Source organism: Mobula hypostoma, chromosome 7 (assembly GCF_963921235.1).
Source record: "Mobula hypostoma chromosome 7, sMobHyp1.1, whole genome shotgun sequence".
Lineage (NCBI taxonomy): Eukaryota > Metazoa > Chordata > Chondrichthyes > Myliobatiformes > Myliobatidae > Mobula > Mobula hypostoma.
This window is the reverse complement of record NC_086103.1, coordinates 151,412,405-151,424,905: the sequence shown is the minus strand read 5'-3', so window position 1 is coordinate 151,424,905 and position 12,501 is coordinate 151,412,405. Positions and strand designations below refer to the sequence as shown.

The 12,501-nt window shown below is 43.6% G+C and overlaps 1 protein-coding gene across 1 annotated transcript in view; it reads right to left on the bottom strand.

Annotated features, from left to right (window-relative positions):
* kl (klotho) overlaps nucleotides 1-11,082 on the bottom strand; it is a 110,871-nt gene extending 99,789 nt beyond the window's left edge. Inside the window, exon 1 of the mRNA XM_063054309.1 lies at nucleotides 9,432-11,082. Within this exon, the coding sequence (XP_062910379.1) occupies nucleotides 9,432-10,151 (720 nt within the window). The 5' untranslated portion in view covers nucleotides 10,152-11,082. The remainder of the gene's footprint in view (nucleotides 1-9,431) is intronic.
* Between the last annotated feature and the right edge of the window lie 1,419 nt (nucleotides 11,083-12,501).

Below are 12,501 nucleotides of genomic sequence, written 5' to 3'. Positions count from 1 at the left end.
TACACAGTTCCTCAACAGCTATCACACCTCTTCCTCCATCAAACGTTCCTCATATGATAACCCTTTCATTCCTGGAATCATCCTTGTGAACCTCCTCTGGACCCTCTCCAATGCCAGTACATCTTTTCTAAGATGAGAGGCCCAAAACTGTTCACAATACTCAAGGTGAGGCCTCACCAGTGCCTTATAAGGCCTCAGCATCACATGCTCGGTCTTGTATTCTAGACCTCTTGAAATGAATGCTAACATGACATTTGCCTTCCTCATCACTGACTCAACCTGCAGGTCAGCCTTTAGGGTGTTCTGCACAAGGACTCCCAAGTCCATTTGCATCTCAGATTTTTGTATTTTCTCCCCGTTTAGAAAATAGTCCGCACATTTATTTCTACTACCAAAGTAAATGACCATGCACTTTACCTGTTTCCTGAACACCACCTGCCCTTCTACCAATCCTCGTATCATCTGCAAACTTGGCAACAAAGCCATCTATCTATTCCATTTATATCATTTAAATCATTTATATACAGCATAAAAAGAAGTGGTCCCAACACCGACCCCTGCAGAACACCACTAGTCACTGACAGCCAACCAGAAAAGGATCCTTTCATTCCCACTTGCTGCCTTCTACCAATCAGCTAATGCTCTAACCATGTTAGTAACTTTCCTGTAATACCTCGGGCTCTTAATTTGGTAAGCAGCCCCATGTGTAGCACCTTGTCAAAGGCCTTCTGAAAGTCCAAATATACAACATCTACTACATCCCCTTTATCTATCCTGCTTGTAATCTTCTCAAAGAGTTCCAGCAGGCTCATCAGGCAGGATTTTCACTGAAGGAAACCATGCTGGCTTTGTACTATCTTGTCCTGTGTCACCAAGTACTCCATCACCTCGTCCTTAACAATTGACACTAACATCTTCCCAACCACTGAGGTCAGGCTAACTGGTCTATAATTTCCTTTCTGTTGCCTTCCTCCTTTCTTAAAGAGTGGAGTGACATAAGCAATTTTCCAGTCCTCTGGCGTCATGCCAGAGTCCAATGATTTTTGAAAGATCATTTCTAATGCCACCATAATCTCGAATGCTACCTCTTTCAGAACTCTAGGGTGCAGTTCATCGGGCCCGGGCGATTTGCGTACTGTTAGAGCGTTTTGAGCACCTTCTCCCTTGTAGTAGTAACTGCACCCCCCTCTCTTCCCTCACACTCTTCAATCTCTGGCACACTGCTAGTGTCTTCCACAGTGAAGACTGATGCAAGATACTCACTTAGTTCATCTGCTGTCTCCTTGGACCCGTTACTATTTCTCTGGCCTCATTTTCTTGCAGTCCTTTGTCCATTCTCATCTCTCTTTTATTTTTTACATACTTGAAAAAGCTTTTACTATCCACTTTGATATTGTTTGCTAGCTTGCCTTCATATTTCATCTTTTCCCTTCTAATGATTCTTTTATTTGCTCCCTGTAGGGTTTTACAAGATTCCCAATCCCCTGTCTTTCCACCAATTTTTGCTTTGTTGTATGCCCTCTCATTTGCTTTTACATTAGCTTTGACTTCCCTTGTCAGCCACAGTTGTACTATCTTGCCATTTGAGTACTTCTTCATTTTTGGAACACACATGTCCTGCACCTTCCTCACTTTTTCCAGAAACTCACACCATTGTTGCTCTGCTGTCATCCCTGCCAGCATCTCCTTCCATTTTACTTTGGCCAACTCCTCTCTCATACCACTGTAATCTCCTTTACTCCCCTGAAATACTGCTATGTCAGACTTTACTTTCTCCCTATCAAATTTCAAGTTGAACTCAATCATATTGTGATCACTGGTTCCAAAGGGTTCTTTTACCTTAAGCTCCCTAATTACTTCTCATTTATTACATAACACCCAATCCAGCTGATCCCCTGGTAGGCTCAACGGCAAACTGCTCTAAAAAGCTACCTCTTAGGCATTCAACAAACTCACTCTCTTGAGATCCATTTCCAACCTGATTTTCCCAATCGACCTGCATGTTGAAACCTCCCATGACTACCATAACATTGCCCTTTGATATGCCTTTTCTATTTCCTGTTGTAATCTGTGGTCCACCCCCTAGTCACTGTTGAGAGGCCTGTATATAACTGCCATCAACATCCTTTTACCCTTGCAGTTTCTTAACTCAACCCACAAGGATTCAAAATCTTCCAACCCTATGTCACATCTTTCTACTGATTTCATGCCATTCTTTACCAGTAGAGCCACACCATCCCCTCTGCCTACCTTCCTTTCCCTCCAATATAACGTGCAATCTTGGACATTCAGCTCCCAATTACAACCAGCCTTCAGCCACGATTCTATGATGGCTGCAATATCATACCTGGCAATCTGTAATAGTGCAACAAGATCATTTATTTCTTATACTACGCACATTTAGATACAACACCTTGAGGGCTGTATTTGCTATCCTTTTTGATTCTGCCTCCCTAATGTTTTGATACTCAGCTTTTTGGCTGCATCTAAGTCCCATCACCTGCCTGCCCTCCCTGACAGTCTGACTGCACGCTATCTTTACTTTTTTACCATCCGTCCTATCCTGAGTCCCTTCACTTCTGTTCCTACCCCACTGCCAAATTAGCATTAGTCCTCCCCAACAGTTCTAACAAACCTGCCCGCGAGAATATTGATCCCCTCAGGTTCAGGTGCAACCTGTCACTTTTGAATAGGTCATACCTCCCCCAGAAGACTTCCCAATGATCCAAGACCTGAAACACCGCACCAGCTTCTCAGCCACGCAGTTATCTGCCAGATCATCCTGGCCTCACTGGCGAGTGGCACAGGCAGCAATCCAGAAATTACTACCTGGAGGTCCCGCTTCTCAGCTTTCTACCTAGCTCTCTAAATTCTCTTTTCAGGGACCTTATAGTTTTTCCTTCCTATGTCATTGGTACCAATATGTACCAAGACATCTGGCTGCTCTCCTTCCCTCTCCAAAATGTTCTGGACGCGATCTGAGACGTCCCTGACTCTGGCACTTGTGAGGCAACACACCATCCGAGTGTCCCATTCACGTCCACAGAATCTTCTGTCTGTTCCCCTCACTATTGTCCCCTATCAGAATCACTCCCTTCTTCTCTCTCTTTCCCTTCTGCACCACATACTCAGTGCCTGTATCCTGGTTCCCGTGGCATTTTCCCAGAAGTTCATCCCCCACAAAAGTATCCAAAGTGGTATTCTTGTTTTTGAGGGAATTGTCACAGGAGTGCTCTGCTCTAACTGCCTATTTCCATTTCTCCTGACGGTCACCCAGCTACTCGCCTCCTGCAACTTCAGGGTGACTATTTCCCTGCAACTTTGATCACTTATCTCCTCACTCTCCCACACAAGCCAAAGATCATCCAGTTGCTGCTCCAGATCCCTAACACGGTCTTCAAGGAGCTGTAGCCAGATGAACTTCACGCGGATGTAGTTCCCCGGGAGACTCTGGGTCTCCCAGTTCACCAACATCCGGCACGAAGAGCACACCACAGACATTTAAATGGTACAGAAAGAGAAAAAATAAAACAGAAAGGAAACCTTAACGGACGCTTTACACAGAGCCAACGCCTCCTCCGAGCAAAGCCTCTCTTGAGCCAAAGCTTCTATTCTCACCACTGGCCGACTCCCGACAATGGCCACTCCACTTATCCCTTCTATACTTTTATTTAGTTCACAGAGCTCTGTTGATGCTGCTGATAGGCCCCGTACAATGGACAAACGCCCGTGAAGCTCTCTTTTAAATAATTGCTGCCGACCTGCGAAAACACCTCTTTGTAGAGCTCTGTTGACACTGCTGATAGGCCCTGTATATGAGTCAGCCATCTCCACGGTGACCTTGGCCTTTCATTTCCTGCCTGCCTGGACCTCAGTGCCTGCTGATGAGACTTTGGGCTCACTGGAACCTATATACGACAGCAATTCTCTTGTACAAGAAACCATAAACTCTTCACTATGGCTGCTGAACGGAAGCTGCAGTTTTTTCCTCCATGTGCAGAGCAATGCTGCTTAGGCTACGTGTGAGGCCCAGCCATCTTGAAAGGTAGCCATTTATCTTTCTTTCAAGAGGTTCAGCTGTTGACATGGGTACCTCCCATATCAGCATGGGCCAGAGAATTTGTGGGAAGGATACCTTTTTGGTAGATCCAGACCTTGAACTTGATAGGTAGGCCTCACTTGTCCAGATTGCTGAGCCAGACTTCTAACCCCTTGGTGGTCTTCCAGATGTCAGCCACATCTCTTAGGCTGCAGCCAGGGACGTTCCCCAGGCTCTAGACTAGTTTCTCGGAGATGGATGGGATAGCAGATAGCAATAGCATTCAGGGAGAAATGGAACTTGTCAGTGAGTCTGCCTTTCTTTAACACCAGAAAACCGGATTTCTCTGACTTAAAGCTCATCCTTGCCCATGAGATGGGCCTCTCTAGCCCCTGAAGGATCCATCTACTGCTTGGGACTGATATAGTTGTCACCATAAGATTATCCATGAAGGCTCTGATTGAGGTCTGCCGTACGCCGCTCTTAGTCAGAGGGCCTCTACACTCCACTTCAGCTGCCTTAACCAGCATGATCATTGTCAGACAGAAGAGGATCACCAAGATTGTACATGCATTATAATATGCTTCTCAAGCCTCTGACAGCCTGATATTGTGTTTCCTGAGGACAGTAGTCCAACATGAGGTCTTTTATCTTCCTCAGAACATGATGTTGGTTCAGCGCGATCTCCACCAGCATTGGCAAGGTCTAGTCATAGTACGACTAGGTCTCCCTTGCCTTCATGCATTTCCCTCAGCAGCTGGGAAACCATGCCCATGAGTCCCAGGGACCCTGGGAATCCCTCTTTTCAGTACAGACATATCAAGCTAGTCATTTTTGGGGAGAAACTCAGACAGGTGACGGCAATACAGAAAAGTATCTTCCCTTCCAGACTGAGCAGAGAGATAAATCTAAACTGCTCAATATTCTTGGAGGATCCTGACTCCCTCTGCACACCTCCAGTGGTCTGCGACCTTTACCCGAATTAGTATCTCTTGCTCATTGAATGAGAGAATCAATAAACTGGACTTTATAAAAACAACCCCTATGGAGCAAGATTTTATTCTTACTAAAGGAACAGCACTCTGCATTAGTGGCAAGGAAAATTGTTCATAAAGCTACAGTGTTATGGTGTGGACTTCTCCTTGCCAAGCATCTTATAGGGGAGTGATTGGATAGAGAAACAGTAATGACTTCAACCAGCTTAACAGTCAGTCAAGTCAATGATTTGGAAAGATACGTCAGAATGTAAAATGCTCTCTTTTTTATATAATTTTGTGAAATAAGTTAATGAGGATTAAGAAAGAGGTTGAAATATTTAAAATGAATGTTAAACATGGCTCTAACGTTCAGTTAGTTTTTATTGTTTGCAGTCTCACAGCCTGATCAAGGTCCTTCTGCCCACCGGGTGCATGCCAACACCAAGTATCCATTTAGAGTAATCTCAATTCTTTTATTTTCCCCTTCTTTGCATTCACTCATACACTGTGGCCATTTAATCTGGTCGACCAGTATATATTTGGGACATGGGAGGAAACCAGAGCTCCTGAAGGAACCCACTGGGTCACAAGGAGAACATGCAAACTCTAAACAGCATAGAAGTCGGGGTTGACCCCAGGACATTGGAGATGTGAGGGAGCAGCACTACTAACTGCGCTACTGTGATACCTAATTTTGTAAAAAAATTATTTTGTGGGAGTTAGGCTTCTTACATGGAAAATTAATTTGTCATGGCCAGCAACATCACTTACAAGTGATTAATGCTCATTCTGCAGTTAAAAGCTCAACCAACAGTGCTAACTATTTTTAGTGTCATTTCTTAGCAGTGAGAATAACACAGAAGTTAAAGCCTACAGACTGTGGAAGCAACCTTGAAATCTAACCATGCAAGTATGCACTGTAAAAATTGTTGTGAATTTCCTCAATTTAAAGAGGGAACATTAATATTTTCTAATTATCCTAAGTTCTAGGCCACCAAGTGGTTTGATATTGTATGCCTATGCCGTGCTGCAGTGCTAGAGGTGCTAGTGACTGATAATTAGGTTTATTTATTTATTTGAGAAGACTGTATGTTGGTATAAATAACCATATGATTCTTGGCTTAAAGACAGGGTGAAAAATCATCCGTTCAATTTTTGTATACAGTGGATTCTGGTTATTTAATAGACAATAGACAATAGGTGCAGGAGTAGGCCATTCGGCCCTTCGAGCCAGCAACGCCATTCACTATGATCATGGCTGATCATCCACAATCAGTATCCAGTTCCTGCCTTATCCTCATAACCTTTGATTCCGCTATCTTTAAGAGCTCTATCCATCTCTTTCTTGAAAGCATCCAGAGATTGGCCTCCTCAGCCTGATTTGGGGCACATCAGGGCCATATATTTTGGCCCAATTAAACAGCTGCCCTAATTAGCCAATGTTTCATGGAAATAGTTAAAATTGTATTTAAAAAAAAACAAACTACCATTTAACTGAGTAACAAATTATGTATTTAAATTAAATTCAGAACAAATTAGAACTCTACCAGTACCAAGGTGGTTATCTGTCGTATCTGACGATGAGAGGAAACCTGTGCAGGAGAGTTTTTAAAGTGGTAAAGTTGTTGCACTGGGGCAGTTACACTCTCCACCTCAGAAGTCCAGGTCTAGTGGTACAAATAGACATCACAATAGGGGTCTTCCTTGATTGCAGTGGATGACCGTGACTTGTTCTGTCCTTGTCTTGCCCTTCATTCTCCAAGAGCTTTGTAGAACTGCCTTCCTGGCCATTGGATCTCACTATAGATCTCATCTGCCCAGTCCACTGGAGCTGACATCACAGGCTAGGACAGGCATGTCTGTATCTCACTGGGGTATGAGACCTGCCAGCTACCCTCACTTGGGTTAGCCTGCCTGTTGAAGCTGTATACCATGGTGTGGCCACTGTCGCATGCGAACAGCTACTTGGAGCCACAGGTGAGAGCTGAGTGTCCGGAGGGGTGGTACGGTAACAGTGGTTAGCACAACGCTTTACAGTGCAGGTAACTTGGGTTCAATTCCTGCTACTGGCTGTAAGGAGTATGTACCTTCTCCCTGTGACCATGTGGGTTTCCTCCAGGTGCTCCGGTTTCCTCCCACAGTTCAAAAGTGTACCAGTTGGTAGATTAATTGGCCATTGTAAATTGTCCTGTGATTAAGTCAGGGAATTGCTGGGCAATGTGGCTCGAAGGGCCAGATGGGTTTATTCTACACTGTATGTCAATAAATAGATAAACAAATAAATAAATAGGTAATATTCAAGATGATTGTCGATACCTTCAATTTTTTCATAGTTCCTAACTTGTTGAAGTAGTGAAATAGTTCCATTTTCACTCCCAGCCGTTTCTGGCAATTCCAGCCTGAATGCTTGAGACTGCAGTGAGCAAAACAGTTCTGAATTGTCTTACTTCTTGCCAAATATCAATGACAAAAATCACTGCTTTTTGAAGAGAAACACACCCAACTGTTGCAATTTGAAAACTGTTCACTCCAAGCACAGTGTAATGTCTAATGGCCACACAAGCACATGTGATTGACCCTATTCGGTGACACTCTCCTGTCCCAGTTAAGCACCATAGTATCCCAAATAAATGACGAGAATCCTGGCTATTTTCTCAATTTCTTTTTGTTCTTTAAGCGTTGTCCCAAATAAGCGGACGACCCGATTAACTGGTTGTCCAATAAAACAGGATCCACTGAATTTGGATCATAAACTAAATATGCAGTTGCCTCAGGTAAGAGCATACCATGTAATATACTCATGGAAAATAGATTGATCACATCAGTATCCATGACTCTGTTGATATTTTTCTGGCAGAACGTATACTTTCATAAAATAAAATGAATCTTAACTAAACAAGCCTAATTAATAAAATACATATTACTAGTGTAAAATTAACTAAAGAGTCATCTGAGACTTATTTTTAACTCTAACCTGCCTTTGGAACAGTTTGGTCATCAATTTTTTTTCCCTTTTGTAATTCCCTACTTTTACTTGTGATTTGGATTAATGTATTAGTATCTAAAGTCTGAGTATAATAAGCATCCAAGTAAAATATTAATAAAATCTTCTGCTGTTCTCAGGCAGTCCCGATTCAGCTAAGAAATACATTTCTACAAATTCATAGCCTTTTTACACAACCCAGGCTCACCAGTGGTTCAGAGTTTCCCACTATATTGCCAAACAATGAAGAAGGGAAAATCCCAAGGGTTGAATTTCCTTCTATGCTGAGTTAATTGGCCTCATCTAAGATCTCATACAGAAATGAAAACGCTGAATTGTACTTTCATAATGTTCAGCGTTAGAGATTCTTAAAATATATTTCCGTATTCTGTAATTAATCCCTTGAAAAACACTAAGTACATGTTGGAGGGATAGCTTTGATTCCCGAAAGGATAAACAATACACGTTCATGGATGTAACGCAAGGCACAAGTTTGTGAATAAACTGCTCTTCAGCTCACCTAATAAGTCGCATATTCGTATAATTAATATTGAAGTGAATCTATATAGTTTAAATCAAACGTGTTGTATTATTTTCTTCTTGAAATTTTCTACAATCCCATAGAAGTTCACTGATGTGTATAATATACTGTATTTCCATTGGCCCATCCGTGCATCCATGTGAAAGTCATTCTACTGGATGATATTGTTCTCTAGGTCATCATTTACATTTAAATGTTGGTTTTGTAATATATTTCTATCCTTCTATCTTTTACCTTGCGATGGAATACATATTCGTTTTTCCAATTATGATCTATTGAATCCGATAAAATATTGCATTTTAATTAACATATTTCTGACCGTTAAATAGTTGTGTATTGAGCATGCACCCTTCTGTCAGTTCACTCATCCATGTAATATCATTGCATTGCTCTTTCAATTTGTCCAGTACTTACTTTAGGCGAAACTTTTGCACAACTTTTATGACGGGAAGCAATACGAATAATGACTACCCACCATCGCATACCATCGTTTTGATATACTTTATGAAACAAGAGACACAGTATCCCCGTACAGATCTCTTAAAAGCTAAACTCGATCAAATAGATCATGTCAATTCCTTCATAGTGCTTTATCTCTTTTCCAGAGTTTAGCTGAATGGAGCTCCGCTGTCAAGTCAAGTCCCTTAAGTTTTACATTCAAACTATATATATGTATGTGAAAGCAAAATGCAGTTCCGAGGTACATGCGCTGCTTCCTTAGCTATCCACTTAACAGATGGATTCAGCTCCGATAAAAGTTTATTTTCTTACGGTCAACCTTTCTGCAGATTGCATCCTATGCGCGTTCATTTGATACCCTCCGTCAAAAGTTCTCAGAGCTAAATATAATACAGATCCGTAGGCATCATTCACTGTAAAAGAGGATCTTACCTTAATCAGATTATGTGCCACTCTGTATGGTGCACTGGGACCTCCCAGAATACCAGGGGCGAGCTTCCCCGTCCCGTACCCGTGCCAAGCCAGAGCGTAAGGATTGTCTATGGTGATCCAGTACTTCACTCGGTCTCCTAAAACTTTGAAACAGAACTCCGCATATTCACTAAAGCGATCCACCAAGGTTTCGTTGATCCAACCTCCGTACATATCCTGGAGAGCCTGGGGCAGATCCCAATGATACAGAGTCACTATGGGCTCAACACCAATGTCCCGGAGTCTTTGGATCAGATGGATGTAGTAGCTCAGCCCAGCTTCATTGTGATGTGACACCAGACCATCTGGAAAGATCCTGGACCAGGCAATGGAGAATCGGTAGTGTGTGACACCCAAAGCCTGAATGGCTGACACATCCCCCTCTATATTATTGTAACTGTCACTGGCCTCATCTCCATTGCCACGGAGTTGCTTGCGAGTGAAGGTATCCCAGACCGACTGACCTTTTCCATCCTGTCGCCAGCCACCTTCTGTCTGGTATGCTGATGTCCCCACCGACCAAATGAAGCCCTCGGGGAAAGTGTCGTGCAGGAAGAGTTTGTCCTCAGGATAGGGCAGGCTGGCAAACCTGGCCCAAGTTCCCGCTCCCGCCCCAGGGTCCCCGCTCACAGTCAGCAACCATGGGCAAAGGAGGAGAAGAGCAAACGTTGGTGGCTTCATGCTGCTGGCCGGTGCGTGACAGGCATGGCTTGGGCTCCTGCTGTGGTTGAAGTGAAGGGGATCTGGCTGGGAAGTGACACACACAACATGCCCACATCACATACGCATAGGTTTATCATAAGGCTCATCAAAACACGGGCACTTTCTATCCAGGGACATCTATTAATAATTACCCACTGAGTGCTCTTAACCAACAGCCTGAGGCACACAACGAGGGAGGGAGAAAGAGAGTGCAGCCAAGTGATACGCGGTCATTGGATGGCCCGAAGAATTCTGCTAATTCAGGAGAAGCAGCCGCGGGTGAACATGTTCTGTCCCGTTCTGTCCTCATGCTCAATCAGAAATTGTACAATCATTATTTCTTATTGTGTGAAAGCGAAGGAGGTGCCACAGAACAGTGTCATCTTCTTCCCTCCGTGCGTCACTGGAACTGTCCACGGCATGGCATTTTGGAAGAAAGTAACGGAGAATCGTTAAGAGAGCAAGTTTTGCTGCAGCTTTGAACCTGAAGTGACTGTCTCTCGTCAGGCTGCTGAACCGGGAGCTGCTCAGCCCTTACATTCAAATATTCCGCGACGGATCAAAGCAATCGTCCGGAAGTTGGAGAAAGCGTGTGTCTCCTGAGTACAGTATTAGAGTGAACGAGTTCGCACCTCCCCCCACCCTCACACACCCCCGAGCGACGATTTACTCTGCAGCTTCCCGCCGCCCAATGACCCCGCTCCATCCTCCCGTGCGATCACTTATCGCCCTTTGAGCTCCGTAACTTGAGAAGGGGCCGCGCATCGCAGCAAAGACTCGGTTACAAGAGTGCGCGCCACTTGGCCCCGAATTTCGCGGTTGCTTTTTAATAATCAGTTTAAGTTGAACTGACAAATATCTGACTGATATTTAAACATTTTCATCATCTACAAGCTTCAGATTAAACTCTTTCTTCCCAGTTTACCACCAGGACGATCAGAAGAAGTCCAGTCAGTGAAAAGATGAGCCTTAATTTAAAAAATACTGAGAAGAAAGATATACAAATGTCATGCCCAACACCTATAGAAGTGCGCGTCCCACTGTCCCTACAACTGTTCATCATGGAAATAAAACCCGAAGGTGCTGGTAACACAACAAGTGTGGAGAACGAGTTGAAAACTTTTGGTCAGTTGTCACATATTTTTAAAAAAACACAAGTTTGGAGAACTCAGAAGGTCAGGCAGCAACTGTAGAGGCAAAAGTTGACATTTCCAGCTCAGATCCAGCTCAGGGGCGGAGCGGGTTGGGGAATGCACGAAATAGCAGGACGAATGGTGGCAGGGGGCAGCGTGGAGTTTGGTAGGTTATAGGTGAAACCAGATGGGGGCAGGGCTTGATGGATAGATGAAAGCAGGTGATGGGAAAGTATGGGATGTGAAAGGTGAACAGGGGGAGAAGGAAACGAGGTGGATCAGTGAGTGTGTGGGAGGAACACACTGGAAATATGGGATACACCTTTTCCATCCACAGATGCTCCTTGACCAACTGGGTTTGTTCAGTATTCTGTTTCTTTTTGTTCTACTTTTGTTACCTGCTGATCCTCATTTTAATGTACACCAACGTTCAGAGCTACTAATTAAAACCCTAGATTTAAACTTTAAGGTTCACAAATGGTACTAATCGCCTGCAATTTACAGCACCGGGGGAAACCCACGCATGCCATGGGGAGGACGGACCGTCTCCTTATAGAAAAGCGCCAGCATTAAACTCCAACGCCCCGAGCTGTATTAGCGTCGCGCAAACTGCTACTTGGGATCATCTGAACCTATATGGCAAATAAGATTTCTGTCCTTCGAACTTTGACCCAATCCCTGAAGTTAAACAAGTCCCAGAGGTGAAAGGTGAAGGAGTGTTATGCTGATCATTTGATCTCTTTTTTGTATTGGACGAGGTGACTAATTAACTGTTTTGGAAATATTGGACCAATTATTCTTTCAAGTCTCAGCTAAGTTGTCGAAAATAGGCAGAAGCTACGAGTATATGAAAATTGAGAAACTATGAGGCAATTAACATTCATAGTTGTTTTATTTTGGAAGTCCCACCAGTTCCCACCATCATGAAAGTTAGTAGTAGAAAAGTAAAATGCTGCAGTTGCTAAGAATCTGAAATAAAAAGAGAAAATGCTGGGGGCACTCAATAGGTGTGGCAGCATCTGTCTGACAGATCTTCAACCTGAAATGTTAATCATGCTTTCCCTTCCTAGGCCAGTGAGTGAGTGGGCTAGTGAAGGAGTGGAGCTTTGAGGCTTTGACAAGAAGAGGCGGAGGACGAGCTTGTTCCCAGTTAGTCTTTACAATGCCTCCTGAGATGGTAATGATGTGGCAGTCTT